This window comes from Cotesia glomerata, linkage group LG1, assembly GCF_020080835.1.
Source record: "Cotesia glomerata isolate CgM1 linkage group LG1, MPM_Cglom_v2.3, whole genome shotgun sequence".
Lineage (NCBI taxonomy): Eukaryota > Metazoa > Arthropoda > Insecta > Hymenoptera > Braconidae > Cotesia > Cotesia glomerata.
The window spans coordinates 24630908-24656102 of NC_058158.1; the positions used below are offsets into that span (position 1 = coordinate 24630908).

The following is a 25195-nucleotide window of genomic DNA, read 5'->3' on the forward strand; positions in this document are numbered from 1 at the left end:
ACTGGTATCGACATAGTTGAATAAACAAATTCATTGTTATTAAATAAATGCAATCAATAATTACAACTGTGTGTCTAATAATAAATAATACACCTTTCAAAATGATTGGTAATTTTAAGGTTTAAATATTTAATAATATTATAAATAAATATTTGTTCAACAACTAAATAACTATAGTAGAAGAGTAGGAAAGAAAGTAAATTTAGAATTATAGAAAAAAAAATATACTGAAAACAGCAAAAACCTTATAAAGACAATTTATAAGTATTTTATAAAAATATTTATTTGAAATTTTGGAATAGTTTTCTTATAGATTTTAATTTCAAATTTTTTTTTTTCTATAAATATTTAATTTATTTATTTACAAACAAAAGGATTATCGGATGTTTGGTACTTTTTAAGTTGCTTTGGGTGTCATAAAAAAGCGAAGGGTAAAATAGAAAGAGAGAGGGAAGCACCCGAATAGAATCGAAGCTGAAGAAGCAGAGAACCCGAACTCAATACTAAGTACAATCGGCCTTAGTCGGCCGTATCCGTTCGTGGTATCCGTATATACATTAATGTCGTGTAAGCTGCTCCATGTATTTAATTAAGTATATAGTGGACTGGAATGGATGGTTGATGGTTGTTGATTAGATATAACAGTAATAAAGTTTAATGTATACATAATTTGTTTATATATTTGTATCTACATGATAGTAAAATTTTGTGTTACAGGTGCATTAAGTTCAGGTGCCCAAAGAGATCTGTCCGTGGGTGACTAATAAAATAGATAAAAAATAGTGATCAGTGGTGGATCATCTGAGTGGAGAACTTAAATTAATGGCTGTCAGTGATCGGTGTATCTTTACGAAGAGTCCTGATCGAAAAGTTATCGTGATAAAAAATAGCAGTAACCTGCGTGATAATATCATAACCCACCCTTGCGTATTATTGGCGCTTCCGTTTCCTTTTAAGTATATGTAATGTACCAGCGCAGCAAGTAAATGCCTTTACAAGTAAACACACGACGTTTATAATGGCAGGGCGGTTGCGTTGACTTGCGTTTACACACGGGTGGACTAATAAAACTAAACAGGGTGGTTGTATTGTACTTCAAGATTTTATATTTGATTACAACCATTTTTTTCTGGATAAACGACATCTTTAAATTACTATTTCCTCTCATCTAATCGTACTAATCATCATTATAATTAATTGTCACAGAACTAGAGCACGCTTACCGCTATTTCAGGGCCAAGTGTCAAGTATAGTGTAATATCACATCACATCAGAGAAGACGTTATTTGTCATCGTCATCAAATATATCTATATAGATTTTTAGACATAAATATAAAATATATACACACATATATTTATATATATATATATATATATATACGTTATTTCACCTCGACAATTAATAGTGAGAAGAAATAGATAATAAAAAGTAAGACTTGACAAAATTTCAACATGTTTTACGAATGACAGTATTCTACGTTTTTGATTAATTTGCTAATTGTTTTAATTGCCTCTATCTTTAGAACAAAATGTTTACGGGAACAGTTAAAGTTAAAATATGTGAAGCTTCTGGGCTGCGAGCTACGGATAAACATAGAAAATTCTGGCAGGACGCACCTCCTATAATAGATCCCTACGTGCTTCTTGACGTCGACCAAAATCGTCTTAATCGAACGTCTATCAAGGCCAAAACATTTGATCCAGTTTGGAATGAAACATTCACCCATGATGTCCAAGCTGCAGTTATGTTAGGACTTACTGTCTTCCATGATGCTGCTTTACCACCTGATGACTTTGTTGCTAATTGTAGAATTCCTTTTGAAGAACTTGTCCGTCGTGAAGATGAAACGGCTGATTTTTGGGTTTGTTATTATTTTTATATTATCATAACACTTTTTTATTATTATATTACTTAATTAAATTATCAGAGTCATCCGTGTAGTTGACAGTATGACATAATTGATAATTCTGAAGGTACATGTTGATAACAGTCACCACATGTTCATTGATAAAGATGATGAGTCAATAGAGATAGCATACAGATATAAGGGTAAAATTATAATTAGTTTAATTGTTATCATGTGCAATAATTTTATAATATTTTTACAAATATTAATATTATAAACAATGTGAAATTAACCCTTTATTTTTTATTTTGTTTATCAAATTGGAGCATTAAATTTTATAAAAAACTCATCACTAAAACAATAAAAACTTTTTTTATATTAAAAAGAAAAATGTCAAGCATAAATAATTTTCTCGGAAATGTATTGTATCGCAATCGCAGTATAAATAAATTATGTATTTAATATTTTTATTATTTGCGGTATTGAGTTAAGCAATAAAATTGATAAGGTTCAAAATAATTTTAGGTTGATCTCGAGCCTCATGGAAAATTACGCATAAAAATTGATCTAAAATGGAGTAATCAAGGTATATAATATTCTATTTATATCTTATTTTAAGTAAATAAAACTAACTTTGTGGTGTTATTATTATAAATTAATTTAGATCAACAACCAGGATGTAGTAGTGGAGAAGCAGATGGTATTGGATCCGTAAGTGGAAATGTTGGAAGTAGTGCTGTCACAGGAGATATGGAACCACGTGGATTCAAAGAACGTCAAGGATTTAATAGACGAAGGGGGGCTATGCGTCGCAGAGTACATCAAGTTAATGGGCATAAATTTATGGCAACATTCTTGAGACAACCAACATTTTGTTCTCACTGTCGTGATTTTATTTGGTATGTAAACACTCAATAAAACGGCCTCTGTTAGGTCATACAAAACTATATAAATATCTATGGAATTGATTAATTGGAGTACACTTATTATTGATCACATTATAATTAAATTACACACTATGGTTTATAAAGGCTTTCAATTTAAATTCAAGCATGTGAGTTATTGTACTTTTCAAATTTACTTATTGTTGTTTAATACACGGAATATAAATAGAAATTTAACTTAACAAATCCATATCTAATATCTTTTGAGTGAATCTAATTAAATCTATCAAACAATTGCATGTATTATGTCTTTTCTCTTCTAAACTTTATATGGGAATAATAAATATCAATTATTATATGCAAATGTACATCGGGAAACCAAGTAATTGCTTTTATTAGTTCTTAATTTATACACGGACAATATGCTAATACTTATCACAAGAGTTTAAAGCAGGTGGATATATTATCATCACTATTACAGTAAATTTGATATTTAAAAATTTTTTTTTAATTAGTGTGAAAAGAAAATTTTTTTAATAGTATGTGATCACTTCGTACCCTTTTGCCCACACTCTAACATATTTTATTTAAAAAGAAGCAATATCCTGTGTTTTTTATGGGTTATCATGGAGATAATGTGAAGTGCTTTGTCTGTTGAATTTCAGGGGCGTCGGGAAGCAAGGTTATCAGTGTCAAGGTGAGAAAGACACAAGTCTCTTAAGAACCGATTCTTGATGCTTTTTATTAATAAATTTTTTTTTATTTTAGTTCATTACTTGGTTGTTATTATTTTTTTTTTTTTTAACAACGGCTTTATGGTTTCGACTATTAATGCTATTCAAATTATAAAATTTCTTTGCTTCTTGTGTTTTTTATTTTGCATGGTTTACACTTTTTAAGTTTATTTTAACAAATCTTTTGATTTTAATTTCTTAAAATGTATACTTTTATAATTATTATTTATTTACAATGATGTTAATTATCGATAAAGTATATAGACAAAAAATAAAACTTATAATCATTTTGTTACAGTATGTACGTGCGTTGTTCATAAAAGGTGTCACAAATTAGTTGTTACAAAATGTCCTGGTATGAGAGACGAGGTGTGTATTTGAAAAAAAAAAAAAAAAAATATATATATATATATATATATATATATATATATATATTTAATATTGTATTTTTGTTGATTTTCGCGGTTTTGCAATAAATTATAATTTAAATGCTTGAAAAAATAATTTTGAATATTTTATTGCTTTGCATTTTTATTTTATATGCTTTGTTTGTTCCGTTCTTTGTTTTTATCCGGAATATCCGGACGTTTAGGAAATGGAAACTGTGTTGCAGTCGAATGAAAGTATACAAGGGCAACGGTTCAGCGTCAATATTCCTCATCGCTTTGAAGTACATACATTTAAACGTTTTACATTCTGCGATCACTGTGGCTCGCTTCTTTATGGTTTAATAAAGCAAGGTCTTCAATGTCAAGGTAAATTGTCAAGTTATCAAAAATATGAATATTAAGAAAAAAAAATTAATTACTGTAATGAAAATTTATTTAACAATTCAATTTCTTTATAATTAGTATGTGACCTAAATGTACACAAACGATGTCAAAAGAATGTGGCTAATAACTGCGGTATCGATACAAAGGCAATGGCTGAGATTTTAAGTACTTTAAACATTTCACCGGAACAGCAATCAAAGTCTCGAATAAATTACAAGCCTTCAAGCTCAACTGGTGGATCATCTCAAAGTCCATCAGGAAATGGCAAACATTCACAACCAACGGATAATACCGAGCCGAGGATTCAATCACACAATCAATCCAGAGCTGAAAGCACTTCACAAGATGAAGAGAGTGAAATGCAAAAAGTATCTCTTGAAGATTTCAATTTTATTAAAGTACTTGGAAAAGGTAGTTTTGGTAAGGTTATGCTTGCTGAACGAAAAGGAAACTCTGAAGAGATATATGCCGTCAAAGTATTGAAGAAAGATGTGATCATTCAGGACGATGATGTTGATTGTACTATGACAGAAAAACGAATACTTGCTTTGGCAGCAAGACATCCTTTTTTAACTGCTCTTCACAGCTGTTTCCAAACTCCAGAACGTCTTTTCTTTGTAATGGAATACGTTAACGGAGGTATTAAATTGATATTAAACTAATGATGTTTAATAAATTTGAATAAATATATAAAATTTAAAATATTTTAGGTGATCTTATGTTTCAAATTCAAAAAGCTCGTAAATTTGATGAAACTAGAGCTCGTTTTTATGCTGCTGAAGTAACTTTGGCATTGCAGTTTCTTCATCAACACGGTGTAATTTATCGTGATCTCAAACTGGACAATATTTTATTGGATCGTGAAGGCCATTGCAAACTCGCAGACTTTGGAATGTGTAAAGAAGGTATAGTCGATGGTAAAACCACAACAACTTTCTGTGGTACACCAGATTATATTGCACCAGAAATCCTTCAAGAATTAGAATATGGTGCGAGTGTAGATTGGTGGGCATTGGGAGTATTAATGTACGAAATGATGGCAGGACAGCCGCCTTTCGAAGCAGATAATGAAGATGACCTTTTCGAATCAATATTACATGATGATGTTCTTTATCCTGTTTGGCTGAGCAAAACAGCAGTTTCTATTTTAAAAGGTTTTATGACTAAAAACCCAGCCAGACGTTTAGGATGTGTCGTGTCTAACGGTGGCGAATATGCTATTAAATCACATCCATTTTTCCAATCAATGGATTGGAGGGCACTTGAAGCACGCAAACTTAAGCCTCCTTTTACGCCAAAAATTGTAAACATTTTTCTTTTATTTAATGTTGTGTATAATTAATTATTATTATTTAAAAATTTACATGATAATTTACATTTTATTTTAGAATAATGAAAAAGATGCTATGAATTTTGATACTGAATTTACAAAAGAGGAGCCAGTACTTACACCAGTTCATCAATCAGTACTACAATCAGTAAATCAAGACGAATTTAGAGGATTTTCATTCGTCAACAGAGATTTTAATACCAGCAAATTAGGCACGTCTTAATGAGAATGATAAGATTATATTCATCAAATGTTATGCTTACAAAAAACATTGGAAGATAACTGTTGTGTCGCAAACTGCTTTGGAATTGTTTCAAAATTAGATGAGGCTACATCAAACATCATTGGTAATTGTAAAATTTATTTATATATACATGTTTGTATTTATGTATATATATATATATATATATATATATATATATATATATATATATATATACTCTTACTTATTATATGTCTTATTGAACAGATTTAATCTGCAATATCGTTGGAAATAATTTAGTTTATCTATTTATATTTTTTTTTTTTTTTTTTATGTAAAATAATTTTTATTTCGTTAAAAAAACTTACAATTATTTCTTTCTCTCTAAAGAATTAAAAATTGAACATTAAAGAAAAATTATGTCATTGTGAGAACTATAATTGATTAAGTGTTCTTTTAAAGAAAAGTTAATTCACTATTGATACAGCTGGTGATTAACACCTCAATTAGAGCAAGTATAGATAGTGATTGTAAGGAAACTTCGCACGTTTCATTTGATTCAAGTTGAACGTGTCAAATTTCACGTCTTTTAATTGTTCGGTATAAACATCATGATTATAGTAAAAATTTATGTGTTAAAATCACAGCCTGTGCACAATATGTAAGGAATTTTTAGTAAGTTTTTTGAAAAACAAAGGAATTGTAACAACAATTTATACCGATAATTTACATTTTTATTATTTTTATAAAGTAATTCAATCAATTGCCCTTAATAGAATTTTGCTTCTTATTTTTTCCTCTTTAATTAATCGATTGTACATCATCATTATTGTATTTTTACAATAGATAAATTGTATGTGATTGTAAGTTGAGAAATTATAGATATCACAGACCACCGGTGGTCTAGTTTGGAGAATTTATGTATACATACATGTATATAAAAGTTATTTTAGTATATGTCTAACTGAGAGAATAGTGGAGATGGCTCGATTGATTTTAGCAAATGAAACGTACGACGTCATACACAAGATTGAAAGTTTAAAATTACCTGATACTTCGTAACTACCAAATATATATTGTTATTTTTTTCTTCTTCATAGCATCAACTTTACAATTATCTAGTAATTCATACATTATTTTTATTTTACTAGCAAAAATTGCTATGCTCTCTCAAATATTTTTACGTTAAAATATTGAATTATTTTTTTTTTTTTTTTTTTCATTTTATTTATCTCTTTTTCAATTTACGTTAAAAGTCATTATCAATATATTATTTTTTAATTTATTGAACCAAAGTTTTAACGTGTATATATTTATTCGTTAAATTAAGAATAATTGGTGTATTTGCTTGATTTAGGTATAATATAATATTACGTAAATTGAAGTAGTAATTTATCCATAATCGCGTAGTACGTAATAAGATATTTAATAAACTCAAAAAAATACTTAATCGTGTTGATCACGAAGTACAATCGCTGTAAATTAATGAAAGGTAAATTTAAAAAGAAGAAAAAAACAAATTTTAATAAATAATTTATATAAATATCTGGCAAATTTAAGCATTAATAGAAAATATTCATAATTGATATATTGTTTATTAAATATTAATCGTCGTGAACGTGAGAAATATATAGATTAGTTGAATAATGTGTATGATCCAAATACATATTACTTTTAAGATTGAGAAGTAATTTAAGCTGATTGTTTAAGTATTTCAAATAAATCTCGAGTATTATAAACAATACTTTTTTTGCAAGTATATTTACTGTTGTAAAAAGCTTGGATTGTAAACATTATTTAATTATATAAATGAAATTCAAATCGGTAAACATACTGATAATATTGAATAATGTTCATTATAAAGTCAAGATTTAAGAAATAATTATAAGCGCCAAGTCTTCTTTTTTTTAATGCGAAATATTTTAATTACGATTAGTCCTTAATATTAAAAAAAAAAAAAAAAAAAAAAAATAACTACAAAACTTGAAATATCAAAATGGGGACCCACAAAATAATTATTGTCGTGATAATATCATTATTATACTATAGCAATGAGATAATTAAACTGTGTAATGGATATTTTTGTTTTTCGATATAAATTTAGCTCTATTTAACAAAATAGCTATTAAGATTATGTGCCATGAGTTTGAACTCAACTTACATCCAAATAGAATAGATCTAGCAGAAAAATTTATTTATTTTAATGAATAGTATTGTTTAGTTAATCGAGGTATTATTTATTTTCTGATCTGCGGTAATCTAAGGGTTGTATTAATAAAAGTTTTAACATGTAAATCACGACGATTAATTATTTTTCCACCATTTTCGATCTCCGTTAAAGTATAGTTGTAATGAAATAAATATTCTAATAATAAATAAAATTAAAAAAAATTTGCTATTAAAATGGCAAAAATGTGTGAGTGTATTGTAAGAAGTGAAAAAAAAAACGGAGCGAAGATAATCAAGGCTACAGTTATAACACAAAAGTAATTAAGAAAAAAAAGTATAGCATAAATAACTAAATAAAATTGTGAAATGCATGACTACTTATATTGACCGGTAATTAAATTATATAATGATTGAAAAGAAACGGTTAGTCCGGCCTACGATTAGCATACAAGAAATAAGTAATGCATAATTTTAATTAAACAAAAAAAAATTAACAATAATAATTTAAAGATGTTAACAGTAAAAGAATGAAATTAATAATATATTGGAATTTAGATAGGATGTTCCTTTTAAATTGAGGCTTATTATATATGTACTATCGGAATGCAATACGGGCATATGTCAGAAGAAATGTTTATTTATAAAAAGTTTACGTCCTCGTATATTTAGTCAAATCAAAATTTTTGTTTTATCTATGATAAATTAAATAATTATTCGAGTTATATAATTGAAGTGGTATTAAGTAGTATTTAATAATATATTTAAAATTAATCAACAAAAATGTTATTAATTTTAGTGTCAGTAGTCCTGGAAAAATATTTATATTAAATTATTGCCGTCCTATACACATCGATTCGATGAAAACAAAATAAATAAACTTATAACAACTCGCACAAGTCTACATACGTACAGTACTCTATTATTTATTTACTTTTTTTTTATTGATTTATAATCTTTCATCAGCCATATAAATTCAATTTAATTCCAATACACGTCACAAATAGTTTATTTATTATTATTTTTTATACAGTCAAGAGTCAATATTTATAACAGTACTTTATTTTTTGTAATATTTTTTTGTGGAAAGCGTATGAATAGTAAAAATATAATGGACCCTTTTGAATTAATTTGTGTGTAATCGTTGATATGATAAAGATTCTCTATATATAAATGTTTTTTTAACCGTTACTGTGAGATTATTTAATTAAAATATCATTAAGGTTTTTACTCTTTTCAAACGGTTGATTATTTTCTGGATTTCACTAGGAAAATTTTAGAATGTTTGTGTAATATAAAAAGAGATAAATAATAATAAAAACAGCCGTCGAAAGCTGAGCTTTTGAAATAAACACATTACTATTAATAAAAATGTGTAATATTTATAATAACAATGAATGTTCTAGTGAATTTAAGTCTTTATTGAAAATTGCTATTCGACGAGATTTTTTTAATGTTCCTTTATATAATATAATAAAAGAGCAAAACATGCATTATGTGAAGGAATATATTGTCAGATAAAGTATTATGATAATGATTGTCAATATGTCTATAACTTGCTTATATATAGAGAATCGTAAAATAGAAAACATATTTTTATTGTTCGGACTGTAAAGTACATTAATTTAACAGAGATTAAAGAAATTAATCTCATTAATTGTCTCAATACTTAATAATAATGTCCGCAAGCAAGCAATCCAATGAGTAGTCTTAAATGTCAATGATATCTTAATTTTTTTTATGTATTTATTTTATTTTTTTTATTAGTTTTTTTAATAATTAAACAATAATTGTATTTTTTTAGTATCTATTTCAAATATATAATTTATCTGAAATTCCTCGATAATCAATAATTATTGAGATAGTTAAATAAAATTCGTACAAATTTATTTATGTTTGATTGCTTTTGAAGTCTATATATACAAGAATAAAAAGTATATGTCTAGACAGTAAAATAAAATTAGTTGTCTCAAAGTTTTATATGACGAAGTGCAATGTTTACTAAAGTAATACTATTACATTTTTTGTTTAAGCAAATTAGACCGCTGAGCGGATTTTTTTGGTTAATAGTTTTTGAGATTATATGTTATAAAAGATCTCGTTAATTAACGTACTAAGTATTATAATTATTAATATTTTATTTTAATACAGTAATTGTGTGCATTTTTCCAGAATCATTAAATTAACATAATTCGCTTGCCAAAGATTAAATTTTGTTTTATAAATATTTTTTTTTATTATAGCTTTATTTGTAAGATAATTAAATAATGACGCTAATGCTCGACATTCGAAATCTACTACTTATATTGTTAAGCAGCAAAAAAAAGTTTATTGACGAAATTATCAATTTACATTTTTTTAAAAATTTTTTCGTTTATATTTATTAATTTTTTGTGATTTAATGTATCAATGTCAATAATTTAATTGCAAATTAATAGGATACAGTGATTGACATTTAATACTAAAGATAATTATTTCGAGTATACAAATAAAAACGGAAATATATTAATGCTGTAATTTAGTTCGATACATAACTATGGTAATTATAATTGTCGAGCTATAATAACATATACTCTAAATAATTGCCAATATCTGATACATACTTAATGTAATTTAAATGTAAACATTCAACTTGTATTGAAAAAATTGTTCTTGCCAATAGTTATTACGTATTTTTGCTTATTATTTATTGTTAAATATGTTATTATGCCATATAAAAAAACTTGAGAAAATGATATTTAACTGTTCTTTTATAAGGGAACACCAAGTAACATTTTAAGTAAAAATTTATTAATGGTAGATGTTTATTCAGTAGTTTGTGTAGATTTAAAACTATATCAAATTTTTTGCTCTTTAAAAATATCTATTTGTGCTTTTTATATTTAAAAAAGATAAAAAATAAAAAAAAAAAAATCATTGCCAGTGGAATTTAAAAATATTGTTTAAATTTAATCAATAATTTATCTAAACAGAATTTTATTTATAAAATATTATAATTTATAAGAGTAATCGATTATTGATGACTTTTTTCTTTTATTTTTAATGAAAAAAAAAATTTTTTTTCATCTTCTTTTAAATACTTGTCAATACGGTGTTTTTAATGTATAAAAATTTAAAATTATGATAGCTCGGGCGGGCAATAGCCCACTTAGTCAGGTTCACCTGACGGCTCGTAGCACCAGCGAAATATAATACTCTCTAGGGGAGGGTCCGGGGTGCTAAATTGCCTTAAACACTTTTATTTAAAGTATCTCTATTAATATAAAAGAAAAAAAAATAAATAAGAAAGAAAGAAAATAAAAAGTAAATAAAGAAAAAAAAATTTTTTCGCGCTAATGAAATATAACATGTACCTTTTCTTTGTAAGCAAATGTTTATAAATCATTGATAACATTATTATTATTATTATTATTACAACTATTATTCTTATTGTTACTATATTTTAATAGATATACATGGCATTTTTTGTGTTTGTTGTGGAGTGGATGAAATAACTTTTAAATATAATAATAATTATTGATATAGAGTAACTAATAAAAAAAAATTTAATGCTTTTGATGTTTTAAGTATAAAAATTTATTAACTATTATAATTATTGAACTATGTCCTTAAACGTGTATTTTTGTTTAACTTTAATGCGTCAATCATATACAAAATGTAGATATTTAATTAATAATAAAAGAGAAATAATTATAATTATCGATACTGTGAAATAGTAACGAAAATAATAAACGCAAACCAAATTACGTTTAAAGTAATAATACCTATGAAATAAAAGAAACAAAAAAGATTAATAACATATAATTTAGTGAGCGATTCTGAATGAAAAATTACATCACATTTAATGTTATCCGTTTTTTATAAATATAAATAAACTAGCCACTTTGATTCGCAAGCTAGTCATTGAGAACATTGTATGACTATAGTTTTATTAATTAATAGAAATTTTTTTGTTTTTAAATTTTATCATTGATAGATCTAAAAATTTTATAATCAGTAAATGTTTATCATATAAAAATAATACTATTTAATTTTTTTTGTGCCAAAAATTATTGATAGATATGAATAAATGTTTTTATTTACTTCTTATACAATGTTCTCAAAATTGATAGTTATTTCACCAATATAAATATATATAAAATAATATAACAAATCGTCAACACATGATGTATACATTAAGTAAAACTTTTTCCATTACTATCGTAACTCTCTTAAATTAATAATGATAATTGCAATATTATATATACATACATATAATGTTAAATACATATAGATGTAAATATGAGGTACACATATAGGTATTTAATATTATAGTTGTATATAAAAGTTATCATTGCTCGAATGCTTTGAAAGATGATTGATCGATCTAACAAAATATGCGACAAAAAAAATATAAGAATATATATTATAAAAGAAAAAATAATGTAAAATTTAATAACATATATATTACATAATTTGAGGTAAAAATGTAGTTATATGGGTGAATATATGAGTTAACCATGATTGTAGCGGTTAAATAGCGTATAATAAATATTATAAACGTACACGTCTGTCTGAATAGTTGTCGGTGAATACGCATTTTTATTATATATTTTTTGCTGGACCTTTTATCAGGCCGAATTACTATTTGCATTATAACTTAATAAAGTTCTGTAATAGATTATTCAAAAATTATTCTCAGAGCGGCATCGTCATGTACAAAAATGTTTTATCACGGACAATTATTCTATGGTTGCGCTACACTGTTATTTGTCTGATTATTGTATAATGAATCATAAATAAATATATTAATATATACATATGTTAGTCAATGTATGTATATATACATATATTATATATACACATTTGATTTTTTTATTCCGAATATCCTACAAAATTTCCTAATATTTGTATATGGAGATCAAAATGTTTTTCTGTTCTAATAATTTAAATATTTTATCCATTACTCATGAGAGTGAAATTAGCAGACGTTCAACAATTTTTTTATTTTTTTCGTCAATTAAATTAAAACTGAAAAATTTTTTTTTTAATTTCACAGATTGTTTTTCAAATTTTCTACATGTGAAATTTTTTTTAATTTTTTGTGATAAATTTTTCAATAAGAATAATTCTAAATATTATCAGATGTCTGCTAACTTTACTTTCATTAATTTTTCCAGTGATCTTTTATACGTTTTTATAAGTGATTCAAATGTTTTTTTTTGTAAATTTAACAATTAAATTATAATGAAACAAATTTAGTAAAGAAATTCCACATAAGGTAAAAAACCCAGTTATTGATACTGAACTAGTTATTGACACTTGCAATTTTATTTTAATTAAATAAAACAAATCGACTCTAACAAATTAATAAATATAATTTTTGAATTATAAATTTTTAGAGAATTGATTTTTTGAGAAAATTTTATTTCTTTAATTAGAATAAAATTGCAAGTGTCAATAACTGGGTCTTTTATCTTATAAAAATTAAAAAAAATTATAGGTGCGAATTTTTCAAAATATTTTTATACAATTATTGATTTATTTTAAGATATTAAATTAAATCAGATGTTTTCACCGGGCATAGCTTTTAAAATCATCCGAAAACGAATGTCACATCGGGAATTTTCGGGTTTTTCCGCACTCTCAAAACTAGGCTAATTTCATGTCGTTATTGGTTACTGGTGTTGTTTACATTTTTCGGAGTTATGTGGATTTCCGTTAAACAAAATTGAATTATGTCTCCATGTAAAAAAAACTCATGTTGAAATCAAATCTATTGTTAAATAACATAAACGATAACGTATAATCTATTAATCATGAGTAAACGCTGCTTACGTTCAAATACCTCTATTGATGATCCAACGTCACCTAAAGTCCAAAAAAAAGTAAAAAAGACAACAACTAACGATGTGTCGGATTCGAAGTTACCAGCTATTAAATCTGCGAAGCTTAAACCATCAACAGCAAAAAAAGGTAAAACTTTTAGTTACTTAAAAATACATTAATGAGTTGGATATGAGATAAATCTTGACGTAAGTTTTTTTTTTAATATTTATTTAAAATAATAGTGAAAAAATTACTGAACCATTACATATGTTCTAGCAACAGTAAACAAAAAAGAGGAGAAAGAAAATGTTGTTACATCAAAGAGGAAGGGACAAATTAAAGAAAAACCCCAAAGGAAAGATAATTTAAACCATGAAGTTCTTCCAGTAAAAAAGAAAAGAAAAATTATCATTCCTTCTGATGATAGTGGAGATGACTCAGATGAATACAAGCCAAGTAAGAATTTTGTTTATAAAAATAAAATTAATGACAGATTAAATTAAATTAAATTTTGTTCCAATAAAATATGTTTTGAGATTGAAATGATATTTATGCAATAGCAATAAGTACAAGCCACAAATAATGATTTTTGGTTTTTATTATTATTGCAGATAATGAGGCAGCCGATTCAGATGATTCAGGATCATTAGATGTTTTTTCTGAACTTGACAGTTCGTTAGATTCTGATTTTGATAACAAGCCAACTTTAAAAAACAAACGGGTAAATATAAATGTAGTCTTATATATTTTATTAATTAGCGAACAACTTATTTTTATTATAATTTTTTTTTTTCTTGTAAGCCAATAAATACAACTAAAAGACAGAAAAAATCACGTTCGGATTCAAAACGAGAAGAGAAAAAAAGTGTGAGATGAAATTTTCTATTAAATAGTTGATAATTACCTGAATAATTTGTAATTAACATTTACCGATTCTTTTAGAATGAATCAGTTAAGTCAGTTCAATTGGAAAAAGTTAATCTGTCGTCAGGACCAGTATCAAGAGAAAAGAGCTTGCCTCATCTCAATTATTCATTCATGAGTCCTCATGAACTCCGCGATGTTAACGAAAGAAGACCAACCCATCCACAGTATGATCCCAAGACACTTCATGTACCTAAAAAGTTTCTTGATAAGCAAACACCGGCGATGCGACAGTGGTGGTTACACAAGAGTCAACATTGGGATTGTGTGTTGTTTTTTAGAATTGGTAATTATTATGTATTGCATCATATGGATGCTTTAACAGGGGTTAACGAACTTGGTTTATCACTTGTAAAAAGAGTTAGTTTTCCGTATGTGTGGTTTTTTGAAAAACATTATGCTCGTTATCTTAGAATACTTATTGATAAAGGCTATAAAGTAGCCCGAATTGAGCAAACCGAAAACCAAGCTATGATGGAAGAACGATGTGAAAAATTAAAGTCGAGAGCAACCAAATTTGATAAAATTATGAGACGTGAGCTCTGCCAGGTCGTTACTCGAGGTACACGCGTTCCAACGGTTTTGGATATAGAAAATTTTTCATCACATTCTAATTATTTAATGACGTTAGTCGAAGAACAAAATTTATCTCAATTCCCTAGCTATGGAATTTGTTTTATCGATACAAGTATTGGAGTTTTTCATCTAGGTCAGTTCGATGATGACCATCAAAACTCACGTCTTCTCACGTTGTTGTCTCATTACACTCCTGCTCATATTATCTATGGAAAAGGAAATCTCTCTCAAACAACAATGAAAATACTCAACACGCATTTACCGATAACAACAATAAAAGAAGCTTTGCTGATGGAATCTCAATTCTGGTCAATTAAAAAAGTTATTGATAGGCTTAAAGACGGTGACTACTTCAAATACGAGTCAGATAAATTTTCTTGGCCTGAAGGATTAAAACCTTTTATAAACTTTCACGATGCTAGTAATGTTAAGCTAGTAGATGATAAAAAATTGGCAGTCCATGCTCTTGGAGGATGTCTTTATATATTGACTGAGTATTTATTGGATCAACAATTACTGGCACTAAAAAAATTTCAAACATATATTCCACCAGACATGAATGTTGTTGATGGAAAGCGTGCTGGTCCACTCATAAATATGGTCATTGATGCTACTACTATTAAAAATTTAAAAATTTTAGGTAGCAGTCCTTCACTTTTAACGACTTTAGATTTTTGCTGCACTGATTTTGGTAAGCGGTTATTGAAAGAATGGGTTTGTCAGCCAGCTTGTAACAGCAGAACAATTAAAGCCCGTCAAGATGCTGTTGGAGAACTTCGTGATTTAAAGAGCATATGTAGACAGGCTAGAAAACAGTTAAGTGGTCTTCAAGATCTCGAAAGATTAATAACGAAAATTCATGCTTATGGAAATTCTGCAAAAGTTAAAAATCATCCGGATGCTCGTGCAATAACGAGTGATTGGATGGTTCACAATAAAAGAAGAATTACCGACTTGATTACTTGTCTAAAAGGTTTTAAACAAGCAGTTGGAATTATGAAAATCTTTGGATCATTAAAAAGTGATCTAATAATACAAACTACCCAGGTCAAACCAAGAGGAGAATTTCCTGATTTTACTGAAACTCTCATTCATTTTGAGTCTGGATTTGATGAAGCTTTAGCATTAAAACATGGATGTATAATGCCTAAAAAAGGAATAGACTTGGAATATGATCAAGTGATTGTCGAGTTAGAGCAAATAAAAAATGATGCAGATGAATATTTGAAATCTCAAAGTCAAAAATATGGAACTGAATGTAAATATATCAGTACGAGTGAAAGTACTTATGAAATAGAAATCTCAGAGAAAATATTAAGTAACGTTATCGATGGTTACGATTTTAAAAAAACACGTAAAGGATTCAAACGGTACTGGAATGAGGAAACTAAAAAACTTCAAGAACGAAAAACAGCTACTGAGGCACGACATGATATGTTGCTTAAGGATTCTGATAGACGAATTTTTGCCAAATTCAGCGAACATTACGATATGTGGGTTACAGCTGTCTATAAAGTTGCTGTTCTTGACGTTCTTATTTCTCTTGCTGAATATTCCAGGATCGGTGATAAGTGTGCTCCAGAAATCAACGATACGGATGAAGTTATGCTAGATATTCAAGAAGGAATTCATCCTTTCATCACATCTGAAAATTTTGTACCCAACAATACATCACTGGCGATCAATGGCTACGGACCCCTGGTGATTTTAACTGGACCAAACATGGGTGGAAAATCAACAATAATGCGTCAAGCCGGTTTGCTGAGCATTATGGCACATATAGGCTGCCATATACCAGCACAAAGTTGTAAACTTTCGTTGATAGATCGTGTTTTCACTCGACTCGGTGCCAATGATGACATGAGAACTGGCAGAAGCACATTTTTAGTCGAATTGAGCGAAGCTGCTACATTTGTACTACATGCTACGAAAAATTCTCTAGTCCTCGTTGACGAGCTCGGACGAGGAACATCAACACACGATGGTACAGCAATAGCTGCGGCTATCCTCAAAGCTCTCTCAAAACTTGAATGTCGAACTTTATTCTCTACCCACTATCATATGCTGGTAAGCGAATTTAAAGATAATCCCGCTGTCTCACCAGCTCACATGGCATGTCAAGTTGAGAGTGAAGAGACTGATGCTACTCAAGAAACCGTAACTTTTTTGTACAAGCTTACTAAAGGTCCATGCCCAAAATCGTATGGATTTAATGCAGCAAGAATCGCTGGAATCAAATCTCATATCACAAAACGAGCTAATGAGCTTGCTAAAAAACTAGAAGATGCTGGAAATCGAAGGAATTTATTTATATCATTATGTAGCGTTAATCGAAATAATGTAAAAAACCTTATTGGGCAGTTTTAATTAATTTTTCTTGTTATTCTTATGCTCATTATTAACGTAGCATGGTCAATATTCTTAATATATGTATGTTTTGTTTCTAAGTTTACAAAAATTGTTGTATTATATTTTGAAGTTTTCTTTTTCATCGCCCAATCTTTGTCAGGAAAGCTAAAAAAATAGTTACCAAAACTAAATCGATTTCAATTTTTTATTTTTATACTTTTATAAATATTGTATTAATTAATAAATATCCATATATTTTATTAATATTGAAATACTTCAATTTAACCCGTACTCGCAATTTATTGATTCTATTTCCATACACACTTGTATTTCCATACACACGTGTAGTCTATGAATATAACGTTTTTAATCTATAATTAAAATGACGATCAGCTGTTTGTTATTCGGTATTACATAATTATATATGATTATCCCATACAAGTAAATATTTTATTAGGATTTTTATTATCAACTTTATTACACTTGTTTGATCAAAAAGTTATGCAAATTGCATAATTTCGTATTCAAAAATTTTTTTCTCAATGATAGCTTTGAAGTAACGAAACTGTATATACTTGAAAACGAGCTGAAGGAATAAACAGAATAAATTTTCCCTTGTTGTGTTTACATTTTTCGAGGTTATGGAGAATCCCGCCACTTCATCGAAAATCCAATAGGGAAACATTGGCCTTTGCGTTTTAGATTGTGACACCTGTAGTATACGCTGTACTATAAAAAATTATTTAAATTAAATAATCGCATTACGACAAAGTAATTATATAAATTATTAATTATGAGTAAACGAACTTTACGTTCAAGAACCCGTATTGAAGATCTAGAATCACCTAAAAAAGTACCGAAAAAAGATGAAAAAAAAGCTACTAAAACCACAACGCGTCCAAAGCCACAATCATCTAAACCAGCAACACCTAAACGGCAACCAGCTAAATCTAAAGCGAAAGCTAAACCTCAAACTCAGCCTAAAAAAGGTCAGCATTTGAATTTTATTATCATTTATTTATTAATACGTAATTAACTAATTTAATGTACTCTGGGTGAGATCATATTTAATTTCATAGATACCTGAGCAATATATGACACTAATTACCAGACACTTGATAATTTTTTGATATTTCTTAAAAAATAAACTAGGTTCAGAAAATTATCTTAAAAAAATTTCATTTACAATTTTTTAGAGCTTCTAAAGATAACATTTTTTAGATAAATTTTTCTTGCTATAATTTATTTGTTAGAAAATTCTAAAAATTATCATATGTCTCTCAATTTCAGTGTCATAGCATTAGTTTCATCTAAAACTTTTCTTTGTGTAAAGAAATGCCAATGAAATAAGTTTTGATAAAATAAAACCATTAAACGTTTCAAATAAAATAGTTGAATACCAATAAAATAGTATTGAATAATTGTTTTTATTTTATATTTTAGCAATTATCAATGGAAAAGAAAACAAAGAAACCATTGCTACTCCTAAAAGGAAGCGAGAAGTTAAAAAACCCAAGGTAGAAGAACTGTACTCAGATGATGATGATGATGATGAGGAAAAAGAAGAAAAAACTCCTGTAAAAAGGAAGAGGAGGAAGATTGTTGTTCCTTCTGATGAAAGTGGAGATGATTCGGATGAATACAAGCCAAGTGAGTTTTTTTTTGTCAGTGACTTGGAAAATACGTTCCGTTTCATGGATACAGTTTACTCTTAGATGTAATGTACTTGAGCTCAATTTTATTTTTTTTTTATTTTCGTTGAAGGTGACGGCGATGCTTCAGACTCAGACGCATCAATATCATCAGCTGCTGCTAGCTCTGAAGTGGACACATCGTTGAATAATACGGCAGATACTGTTTCTGACGATGAGCCACCACCTAAAAGAGAACAGGTAAATGTAATTATTTTTTTAACAGATTTATTAATTTAAATCTAACTGTTTTGCTTTTGTTGTTACAGAAACCGAGGAATCCTGGTAAAGGTAAAAAGTGGTATCCAAATAAAAAAAAAGTCGAGGATGATGTAAGAAAAATTCTTTTGCTTAACAGTTCAGTGTTAATTGAATAGTTCTTAATACAATATTTTCTTTAGGATGAGTCTGGCAAGTCATTCCAATTGGCAAAGGCTAAACTACAATCAGGACCTGTGTCAGGTGCTGAAAGTTGGCCTCATTTAAAGTATCCATTTCTTCAGCCGGAAAATATTCTAGATGCAGAAAAAAGACGACCTGATCATCCAGAATATAATCCGAAAACACTCTATGTGCCTCAGGAATTTCTTGATAAGCAAACCCCATCGATGCGTCAGTGGTGGATACTCAAAAGTCAACACTTTGACTGTGTGTTGTTTCATAAAATTGGTAAATTTTATGGGATGTATCATATGGATGCAGTCTCTGGAGTAAATGCTCTTGGCTTAAATTTTATACAGCGCGATTTTGCATATACAGGATGTTTTGAAGTAAACTACAGTCGGCTTTTCAAAACTTTTGTTGAAAAAGGCTACAAAGTAGCCCGTGTTGAACAAACTGAAACTCCAGAAATGATGGCAAAGCGTTGTGACAAATCAAAATCAAAAGCATCTAAATTTGATAAACTTGTTCGACGTGAAGTATGCCAAATTAGTACTCGAGGTACACGCGTCTCTACGGTCCTAGACATAGAAAATTTTTCATCGCATTCTAATTATTTGTTGTCGCTGGTTGAAGATCATTCCAATAAATTACCTACTTATGGCATTTGTTTTATTGACACAAGTATCGGTATTTTTCATTTAGGTCAATTCAAAGATGATTGTCACAATTCACGTCTCCTTACGTTACTGTCTCATTACACACCTGCCCACGTTGTCTATGGAAAAGGAAATCTTTCTCCAGTAACAATGAAAATTCTCAATACGCATTTGCCTGTGACAACATTAAAAGAGGCTTTATTAAAAGATCAATTTTGGTCTGTCAAGGTGATTCTTGATAAGCTTAAGGACGGTCACTACTTTAAATACGAATCAGATGAATTTTCTTGGCCAGAAGGATTGAAACCTTTCATAAATTATCATGATAATAATAAGACTGTTGATCCAGTTAATAATAAAAAACTGGCTATTAATGCTTTTGGAGGATGTGTTTCTGTACTAACTGATTGTGTGTTAGATGAACAACTACTCGCGCTTAAAAAATTTCAAACATATATTCCACCCGATATGAATGTTGTTGATGGGAAACGTGTTGGTCCACTCGTTAATATGGTTATCGATGCTGCGACTATTGAAAATTTAAATATTCTTGGTAAGAGTCCTTCACTCCTATCGACTTTAGATTATTGCTGTACTGACTTTGGTAAGCGGTTATTAAAAGAATGGGTTTGTAGGCCAGCTTGTAATAGAGATATTATTACAGCTCGTATAGATGCTGTCTCAGAGTTGCGTGATCTAAAACGCATATGTCTTGATGCTAAAAAGCAGTTAAGTAGCCTTCCAGATCTCGAGAGATTACTAACTATAATTCACGGTCATGGTAATGCTTCCAAAAGCAAAAATCATCCCGATTCTCGTGCCATCATGTGTGAATGGATGACATATAATAAAAGAAAAATTACCGACTTAGTGACTTGTTTAAACGGTTTCAAAAAAGTAGTTGAAATTATGAAACTTTTTGACTCTTTAGTGAGCGATTTAATAGTACAAACAACACAAGTTGAACCGAAAGGAGAATTTCCTGATATGACTGAAGCTCTAAACCATTTTGATGCGAGATTCGATTCAACATTGGCATTAAAACAAGGATGTATAATTCCTAAAAAAGGAATGGACTTGGAATATGATCAAGTGATTGTCGAGTTAGAGCAAATAAAAAACGATGCAGATGAGTATTTGAAATCCCAAAGCGAATATTTTGGAACCGAAATTAAATACGTAGGCGGGGGCGATGATCCTTATCAACTTGAAGTTCCAGAAAGTTGCGCGAGTAAAGTTACTCCTGATTATGAATTGGAAAATAAACGTAAAGGATATAAACGATACTCGACTGAGCAAACTATAAAACTTCAAGAACGACAAACAGCTGCTGAAGAACACCATGATAAAGTACGTAAAGATTCTGATAGACGGACTTTTGCTAAATTCAGCGAGGATTACGATATGTGGGCTACAGCTGTCTATAAAGTTGCTGTTCTTGACGTTCTTATTTCTCTTGCTGAATATTCCAGAATTGGTGACAAGTGTGCTCCAGAAATCAACGATACGGATGAAGTTATGCTAGATATTCAAGAAGGAATTCATCCTTTCATCACATCTGAAAATTTTGTACCCAACGATACATCACTTGCGATCAATGGTTACGGACCCCTGGTGATTTTAACTGGACCAAACATGGGTGGAAAGTCAACAATAATGCGTCAAGTCGGTTTGCTGAGCATTATGGCACATATAGGCTGCCATATACCAGCACAAAGTTGTAAACTTTCGTTGATAGATCGTGTTTTCACTCGACTCGGTGCCAATGATGACATGAGAACTGGCAGAAGCACATTTTTAGTCGAATTGAGCGAAGCTGCTACATTTGTACTACATGCTACGAAAAATTCTCTAGTCCTCGTTGACGAGCTCGGACGAGGAACATCAACACACGATGGTACAGCAATAGCTGCGGCTATCCTCAAAGCTCTCTCAAAACTTGAATGTCGAACTTTATTCTCTACCCACTATCATATGCTGGTAAGCGAATTTAAAGATAATCCCGCTGTCTCACCAGCTCACATGGCATGTCAAGTTGAGAGTGAAGAGACTGACGCTACTCAAGAAACCGTAACTTTTTTGTACAAGCTTACTAAAGGTCCATGCCCAAAATCGTATGGATTTAATGCAGCAAGAATCGCTGGAATCAAATCTCATATCACAAAACGAGCTAATGAGCTTGCTAAAAAACTAGAAGATGCTGGAAATCGAAGGAATTTATTTATATCATTATGTAGCGTTAACCGCCGCAACATCAAAGAAATACTTGCTACATTTAACTCATTTTCTAATTAAGTAACAGCCATAATTGGTTTTATAGTGTACTTCTATTGTGATAGATTGTTAAAATTAAAATACTGTTATACACCATCGATAACCACCATATTCCAATTGAATCTCATTTTTGAAATAATTTTGTAATTAACTATAGTTTTATAAAGATCTGAATATGGAGAGCAGAATTTACCCTCCATAGATCTGAAGTATTAATTATTTATGCCATATATTGATGTCTGTTATTAAAATGATTATTAATAATTGTTTTGCCGATAAAAAAAAAATTCATAGTTGCTCTTGAAATTAAGAAAATTTTTCATTATTTTTATATATTGTCAATAGTATTTATCATTTTTGTACAAATAAACAAAATAAAATTTGTGAAATTCTTTTTTTTTACGAATGTATCTTTAGTTTAATACCATCAGTTTATCAAGGTCAAATTATTACTTCACTGTCTAACCAAGAGAATATAATTTTGATAATAGATTGTACACGATAATAGACTGTTAAACTTTTTCAGAAGATAAGTTGGACAAATATTTTTTGTGTATTTCTAAAAAATAATTTCCTTTTTTTTTATAAAATAAATTAACGGCAGAGTATAAAAACGGTACCATTTAAAGTTTATTCACTTACTCGAGCTCCTGAGCACAAACCCGTATTGTAAATTATAATCACCATTTACTCTACTGTAATTACAGTTATTACCTTGAAATAAGTCAAATATGAAGGAAACAGATAAAAAGGATAATCGCAATTTTGCTTACAAAATTTTTATTAATTGCCAGAGTACAAAAAGTAATGATGGATTATTATTATTACATTTTATGTTACTTAACTTATACCAAATATGAAGTCGAGTCACTTGTATTCTTAATTGAAAAATCATTCTTTGTGACAATAAAGAAAACTATATGATAACATACGTGTAAATGAGTATATTGTGATTTAATGAGAGTGATTTCAACTATTTCATAATGAAACGTTTTCGTTAATTAATTTTATAATTTTTTGTTCGTAAAAAATTATTATTATTATTATTATTGTTACCTATAAATGTTGATACATATTATTGAGAGCTGATATTATCGCATCTAAAATAAATAAGTGCCGTTATAAGAAGAATTATAAGCGAATCTCGTGTGTTGAACGAGTTTGAAATATTTGTGCTACGAGCCAAACGCACTTCCGCCTTGGATGATGCACACCGATAAATAAGGAATGCGCAAAAAAATTTTTTAAAATAATAATAATAATAGAGATATGAAAAATAATATTATGAATTATTACACGAAATGATCATAGTAGAATAGTTAAAAAAAGAAGAAAAATCACTAAGAGCACTCGGGCGTTTCATGTACAGTTGAATCTATTAAAGTACCTAGTTATTATCCACTTTTTTAATAATTATTATTTTTATTTCATATTTACTGACTTTTAAGAAGCCAAAAAAAATATTTAATATACGATAGTAAGAAGGCACAGAAGTAAGAAAGCACTTATTTAATAACTTTCATATGGTGCATTTGATTTATATATTTATTTATTTAAATAATTATGATAAAAACATAGGGTCATTAATAATTAATAGTAAGATTAAATGTACAATCATTAAATACGCCCGAGATTATTTCAATTATTCAATTACATTTAATTTCGAAATTATTCTATTACAATACAAAATTCATTCATTTTATTTTAATAATTATTTCTTTTATTCAACACCAATTAATTTACCATTATTATAGTAGACGTACAAATAATTTTTCAAAACAGTAAGTGTTTTTTAAAGAGAAAGTCTAGTTATAATTTAATTAAAATAAAAAAAAATTAATAAGCCGAAGTGCGATACAAAATAAATAGGAATGACAACGGCTAAAGCATTTGAAAATTAATCTTTAGTTAATATTGACAAATTGATTAATTTTAGTTATTTTTTTTCTTAAGTATTTTTTTGTCGTTATCTCATGGGAGATGAAAAATACTCAATAAAAAGGTAATCCCTTTTTACCAAAGCCCAGATGAGAATCCACCAGGTGGAACGCGACCACGACCCGGCTGCTGTTTTGTGCTTGATGAAGATGAGTCAGTGGTTGATTTTGAGTCACCATTAATGCTGGCATTGCTGCTGCCATTGTGCGATGCCACATTGTTCTGGGAGTCAGGTGTGTATCCAGCGCCTGTTACCGGGTTGCGATCTAGAGGAACAAAAAATTAAATACAATAAATACTTGTCACTATAAGAAGGTCAATGCAGTTGATTTTATTCAAGGAAGACTCTTCAGGTCGCTAAGTATCTTGGAAGCCTTTAAAAATATAATAATACTTCATTGAAAGACACTTAAAATAATTTATATATTTTATTTTCAATTCAAACGAGTGTTACTAGTCGCAATAAAGTGTGCTTGTAAATAATTTAGCTTTAGACTTAGTTTAAAATTACAGTAAATAAAATTTATGAGGGTATTTTAAATTAAAATTGTTATATTTCAATTTAATCTTGTCGCTACTGAGATATTTATCTAAAGCTAAAGTATTTACAAGTTTAATTAAGATCATAAAGTAAAAATAAATTAAACATTAAAAATATA

The 25195-nt window shown here is 28.4% G+C and overlaps 3 protein-coding genes across 14 annotated transcripts in view; 2 read left to right on the top strand and 1 right to left on the bottom strand.

Moving 5' to 3' along the window:
• The first annotated feature begins 367 nt into the window (after positions 1 to 367).
• LOC123262049 (protein kinase C) lies at positions 368 to 8419 on the top strand. Of its 3 annotated transcripts, none has more exons than XM_044724047.1 (11): positions 368 to 644; positions 718 to 1429; positions 1524 to 1862; positions 2373 to 2433; positions 2512 to 2746; positions 3397 to 3428; positions 3764 to 3834; positions 4079 to 4220; positions 4317 to 4877; positions 4949 to 5541; positions 5627 to 8419. In XM_044724047.1, the coding sequence occupies exons 3-11, from the start codon at positions 1530 to 1532 to the stop codon at positions 5789 to 5791; spliced, it is 2193 nt and encodes a 730-aa protein (XP_044579982.1). In that variant the 5' UTR covers positions 368 to 644; positions 718 to 1429; positions 1524 to 1529; the 3' UTR covers positions 5792 to 8419. The 3 variants fall into 3 exon arrangements, with proteins under 3 accessions (XP_044579982.1, XP_044579966.1, XP_044579974.1); XM_044724031.1 differs by having other exon boundaries at positions 370 to 644; positions 4058 to 4220; XM_044724039.1 differs by having other exon boundaries at positions 370 to 567; positions 4058 to 4220.
• Positions 8420 to 13585: 5166 nt separating this feature from the next.
• LOC123262062 (probable DNA mismatch repair protein Msh6) lies at positions 13586 to 22623 on the top strand. Of its 4 annotated transcripts, XM_044724094.1 has the most exons (6): positions 13586 to 13891; positions 14021 to 14200; positions 14356 to 14465; positions 14546 to 14611; positions 14687 to 17564; positions 22558 to 22623. In XM_044724094.1, exons 1-6 carry the CDS (start codon positions 13735 to 13737, stop codon positions 22617 to 22619), a joined length of 3453 nt encoding a protein of 1150 aa, XP_044580029.1. In that variant the 5' UTR covers positions 13586 to 13734; the 3' UTR covers positions 22620 to 22623. The 4 variants fall into 4 exon arrangements, with proteins under 4 accessions (XP_044580029.1, XP_044580020.1, XP_044580012.1 ...); XM_044724085.1 differs by lacking the exons at positions 14356 to 14465; positions 14546 to 14611; positions 14687 to 17564 and adding exons at positions 19366 to 19485; positions 19554 to 19616 and having other exon boundaries at positions 13613 to 13891; positions 14021 to 14202; positions 19686 to 22623; XM_044724077.1 differs by lacking the exons at positions 13586 to 13891; positions 14021 to 14200; positions 14356 to 14465; positions 14546 to 14611; positions 14687 to 17564 and adding exons at positions 18035 to 18582; positions 19037 to 19245; positions 19366 to 19485; positions 19554 to 19616 and having other exon boundaries at positions 19686 to 22623.
• Positions 22624 to 23618: 995 nt separating this feature from the next.
• LOC123262097 (microtubule-associated protein Jupiter) overlaps positions 23619 to 25195 on the bottom strand; it is a 43577-nt gene continuing 42000 nt past the window's right edge. For all 7 annotated transcript variants that reach the window (XM_044724157.1, XM_044724168.1, XM_044724139.1 and 4 more), the window contains one exon: positions 23619 to 24802. In XM_044724157.1, the coding sequence (XP_044580092.1) occupies positions 24612 to 24802 (191 nt within the window). In that variant the 3' untranslated portion in view covers positions 23619 to 24611. The remainder of the gene's footprint in view (positions 24803 to 25195) is intronic.